The sequence below is a fragment of the Cyprinodon variegatus genome, unplaced genomic scaffold, assembly GCF_000732505.1.
Source record: "Cyprinodon variegatus isolate N-32 unplaced genomic scaffold, C_variegatus-1.0 Scaffold258, whole genome shotgun sequence".
Lineage (NCBI taxonomy): Eukaryota > Metazoa > Chordata > Actinopteri > Cyprinodontiformes > Cyprinodontidae > Cyprinodon > Cyprinodon variegatus.
Window position 1 is genome coordinate 265740 of NW_015150711.1, and position 5363 is coordinate 271102.

General features: G+C 35.8%; 1 protein-coding gene across 1 annotated transcript in view; it reads left to right on the forward strand.

The window, feature by feature from the left end:
• The window catches only part of LOC107089623 (nuclear receptor coactivator 7-like), a 4243-nt gene extending 969 nt beyond the window's left edge, over nt 1–3274 (forward strand). The window contains exons 2-7 of the mRNA XM_015382515.1: nt 271–469; nt 1204–1344; nt 1783–1935; nt 2037–2132; nt 2338–2411; nt 2546–3274. Coding sequence (XP_015238001.1) covers nt 271–469; nt 1204–1344; nt 1783–1935; nt 2037–2132; nt 2338–2411; nt 2546–2684 — 802 coding nt within the window. The 3' untranslated portion in view covers nt 2685–3274. The remainder of the gene's footprint in view (nt 1–270; nt 470–1203; nt 1345–1782; nt 1936–2036; nt 2133–2337; nt 2412–2545) is intronic.
• Nucleotides 3275–5363: the final 2089 nt, after the last annotated feature.

The following is a 5363-nucleotide window of genomic DNA, read 5'->3' on the forward strand; positions in this document are numbered from 1 at the left end:
TTCTTTCTTTCTTTCTTTCTTTCTTTCTTTCTTTCTTTCTTTCTTTCTTTCTTTCTTTCTTTCTTTCTTTCTTTCTTTCTTTCTTTCTTTCTCAAGGTTCTTCTTCACACTTTCTGACATCAGCACTTTAATTTTTGTTTTTAGTGAGTTATGCATTTTATTCTGTCCCTTTTACTTTGAAACCACCATTCATTGCAGCTGCAGAGGTAGAAATGTGCTTTGTCTTTCTTTCATGATTAAATTTAATTGTTCTTGCCTCTTCGCTCACAGGCTCAACCACCTCTACACCTTCTTTGTGCAATGGTCCCCAGAAATCTACTCAACAGGCAGCAAGAAGGCCTGCAAGTCTTGCAAGTTCAGAAAAGACCAGCAAGAGAGTGATAACCCTGCAGTGGACAAAGTCTTTGGTGTAATCAACAAGCTCTTCAGAGACCGTTTTGAAAAGTTGAAAACTGCAAAAGTCTGGAAGGTACGCCTCAATAAAGAGCTATCATGACTGGATATTTAACAAGGTGGAGTTTTTGAAGTATTCTGAAGTGTTTCATGTGTTTCCTGAGAGAACAGCTCTCCTCCCTCTTACTGTAACAAGATGACGGAGGGAATCTGGCAGTTGTCCCTGGGACTGTGGGAAAGTCCTCCTTCCCTATATGGACATCTTGTGTATCCGTTGTTTCTGTATACCAGAAGCAGACTAGGATTTCCCACAAATCGTGCCGCAAAGGAATAGTAATTACCGGTAGCATAAAAAAAAAACCCAGTGAGCTTGACTTCCCAACTAATGAAAGTTAGAATATCACTGTGTTTATGAGTGTGAACATTTGCATTCAGATAGCAGACATGTGGAGCAGCAGAGTACAGAATAGGACAGAGGAATGAGGGGCTACATGGAAAAGACAGTAACCTACTAGAGTGCTTCATTTTTGTCAGTGACTGTGTGGAGTCATATGTTGGGGGATACCTTTATTTGAAATCCAACAAACTAAAGAAACTCTGAAAGTTACTAAACTGACATTAAAATGTGAAGGTTTCTGAAGGCAACATTAGGATATACAGAAACGGGCCTATAGAAAGCAAAAAGTTGCTTTTGGCATTACTTTTGTTATCAAATATTTATCACTTTTGGCAATAGTTTTGTTATCAAATATTTATCACTTTTGGCATTAGTTTGTTATCAAATATTTGCATTCTTCTGCTCTGTTGCAGATCATCGAAGTGAAGGAGACAAAACGGCGCCTGAGTCTTTGGAGCTCAGTGGTGTCTGAGAGCGAGTACCAGGAACCTGAGGAAACGCTTCCTGTCCTGAAACACGACAGCCATCTGCTAAATGACTATCACCTACAGAAGGTGAGATATTAGCAGAGACCCAGTTTTTTAAGGCTGATCTGACATCAGTCTACCTGATACTCAACGTATGCTGACCATTTTTGGGAATGGTTTTTTAAGGTGATATAGTTTTGATATTTTTTATCCTCTATCTACATGTTAATATGATAAATCTCATGGCAGTCTCTGTTTAAACAACAAAAGTAAACTCTTATTAACAAATCAAACAACACATTAACAATGGATTGCAAGTGGTGGAAGCAGCAATGCATGCACTTCACTTGATCTCATGGCATGGCTGCAGATCGTACTAAAAATCAATCAGTAAACACATGCATGAAAGAGAAAAGTCCATAATATTGACAGATCAATGTATTGGTGTTTTTCCAGTACTCAGTTAATGCTGTTTTGTGAGATGTCAAAAGATGTCATCTGATCAAAAAACTACTTTTCCAACAGCTTAATGCTCACATGCCACCAAAGACCCAGGGTTACCCATGGCATCTGGTGTACAGCACCGCCATCCATGGAACAAGCCTGAGGACTCTCTACAGGAACATGGCTGACCTGGACAGCCCTGTGCTGCTGGTCATTAAAGACATGAACAAAAAGGTTGGCATTTTGTTTCTGTAATCAAAATCTAATTATTAAACCAAATACTATTCCAAAAAATAGAGAAGCTACAACCCTGACTGTTACAATTTTACTTTCAGGTGTTTGGGGCTTTTTGTTCTGATCCATTAAAAGTCAGTAAATATTTCTACGGCACTGGCGAGACCTTCTTGTTTAGCTTCAACCCCGATTTCCAGGTAAGGGAAGATTTTATAACAGAGGCGTTTGAATCCTTGAATATACTGCAACAAGTTAACATTTTAAACAGACCTTCTAAAGAATAGCCTAAGAGAAACTCTAGGCTAATTCTTACAAACTGGATGCTTTGGATGTTAAATGTAAATAAGGAGTTGAATTCATGATAAAAACATACAATCTTGTAATATTTCATTTTTGCTTCAGCAATACAGGTGGAGTGGGGAGAACTCCTATTTTGTAAACGGCAACTGGGAATCTCTGCAGATTGGTGGAGGAGGGTAAGCTCAGCTTGTGTTTTTTGATCCCAGTCAACATGCTTAAAACATCTAAGTTGAAAACTTTTATTAACGAGGTTCCATATTAGATTTAATTACTGGTTTTTATGTTTGTTATTTTGCTGTTTCTTTTTTAGAGGTGGCTTTGCTTTGTGGCTGGATGCGGACTTGTACCACGGTGCCAGCTTCTCCTGCCCTACCTTCCACAACGCTCCTCTTTCCACGCAGGAGGACTTTACTGTTCTCGACGTTGAAGTCTGGACTGTGCAGTGCTGAAGTGCAACATCAATTAAACAAGGATTCCTCTCTGAGGTTCTGATACTTCAAAACCAAAATGGACCGCTATAGCCACACAGAGCATCAGCTCGCACGGAGCATCCCACGTATGAAGCCTATGAGACTGGTTCTGCAGGAATGCTTTCTGGTTGGTTGATAAGTGATTGTTGGAGGCAGGCAGGAACATGAACAGCTCAGTGGGAAGCTGGTAAAGGAACGTTGGAAGCGTTATGCTGGCACTGCTTTAATTTGATTGTTTCAAGCATCACAAAAAGTCTTAAAAGACCCGATTCCAGACTTTTAAGGTTTTTTTTCTGTTAAACTTGAATAATACAACTGCAAGTGAGATTACAATATGTTTACAGGGGGGAAATGTTGCAAGTATTTGCCTATGTTCCAAAGTAAGATTATTTTATTTTATTGTAGAGAGACTGAAATGAGGTAGAACTTATATCTGTGTATGAGAGGAAATGAGAGGGATAAAGAATCAAAAGTGGGATTTTTATGAATATATTTTTCTGAATTTGTTGTCTTCTTTTTTGATATTTTATTAGGTAAATAAGTACTTGTGTAGTTTAGTGTATTAAAAAAAATATTTGGATATTATTATTGATATTATTAGTATTTATTTTATTTTTTTTACAAAATCAATCTAAGTAAGTAAACTATTTACAATCAGAGTTAGTTTAGCTTAATGTTGTATATTTGTTGAGATGGTGCTGAAATTTCTCACTGTTTGGATTTTCTGAAAAGCATATAAGAAATGTTTTGATTTACTGTTTAAGATGAATGATTCGTTCAGATGTATTTTTAATGATACCTTAACAAAAATAAATCCAAGAAAATAAAACGTGCAAAGTGTAATGTGTGTCACTTAAGAATTTAACAACAAGATTTAAGAGAGAACAAACTAAATTGGACCAAAAGTCACAGAGTAATTTGCTGAAAGTTTTTTCTAAAACTGTTGTTACTAATATGCAATGTGATGTATAAAACATCCAGTACTGGTGTGTCAAAGTTAATTTAGATGTTTTGATAAAAAAAATAAAATAAAAGCAAAGATGGAACAAGAGTTTTTTGGGCATGAAAAATGTGCATCTGACATCGACTTTATGGGTGTGAATATTAACAATTTAGTCAGGAAACTTAATTTAAGATGTGACTAAATTATCAAGCAAAAGGCTCTATTTCTTTGAACACAATCCCCCTGCTGGTCAAACAAAGGTTTAGCAGCCATATATCTTAGCTTTCAGTAGTATTTTCGTAATCATGAAGGACAATCTATTTAGTAGTTCACTATTAGATTGTAAATTGTATTTATGCTTTTTTGGAAAATCTAAATAAACGTAAAAGTATATAAAAATAAATCCTTCTTCACAGGGCTATTTGGTTTCTTATATTAAGGATATTGCTATTCAGTCAAATGTAATAATTATTATTTCTACAGCTAAATAGCTTCAAAAGGAAATCAATACAGGCTAAACATCCCTAAAAGAAACAAAATGTTTAAACCGCAGGAATCATGTATCAAATTTTCCCACAGAGACTACTTACTTTCTCACCAGTTTAAAACGCACCTCTAACCTGTTTGTATGAAAGGATCCATAACATGTAACTATCTGTTCATAAATCACACCTGAATTCAAACATCTCCACGAATCAGAAAAGCTTTTAATGTTATGAATGATGTCACATACGAGCCTCGACACGAGCATTATAAAATGATTCCCAGAAGTGACTGTTCCTTTTTCCTGTTTTCACACGTTCTTGGCTGCACTGGCAGAACCAAGCAGTGCCCCAGTCTGAGAATAATATGCATAGAGGAAGATTTTGTTTTTATCCTTTCATTTTCCATACCTGCTATTCCAGTTTGGACAGGTTGACAGTAATTCACAGACTAGCACAAAAACAAATAACCATGCACACCCACACACTCATACCTAAGGGTCACCCTTTGACCTAACGGTCATGTTTTCGGCTTGTGGGAGAAATCTAGAGTACCGGAAGAGAACCAACACACGTGCGTAGGAGGGCATTTACCTCCAAGCAGAAAGACCCCAAACTTTTGGAATTGAAATCTACAGAGACTGTATCACTTTTGGCAAGAGAACGGTGACCATCCTGGTCAGCCAACCAGTCTATAACAGCAGAACTCACAGAACTAACATCTGTGCACTCTTACTGAAGGGAGATTTTTGGTAACTCAATTTACCAATGTGTTTGGAAAGCTTAAGAACCCAGAGGGTGTGAAGTTATGCATAGAGTTTACATTTGCACTACTATTGTTGTGAACTGTCATGTAAAAAAATTGTAAATCACAAGTTCCTTTTAGATTTCTGTTCAACTTAACTTTGTAGAGAGAATATATTTAATTTAGTTTAAAACCAAGATCTATCATTTTCATTTTGGGTTGTTTTGATTACTTTTGACCCTCCCATTAATTTAGAAGGTTAGAAACACAAGGCAGGGAACATGGTAAAAAGATTTTGATTTTTTTTTTACATTTTTGATTTAACTTTCGTTTTTATTTAAGGTGTAAAATTTTCAGTTATTTTCTGTGATCTTTTTTTTTTTTACATTTTTGATTTAACTTTTGTTTTTATTTAAGGTGTAAAATTTTCAGTTATTTTCTGTGATCTTTTTTTTTTTTACATTTTTGATTTAACTTTTGTTTTTATT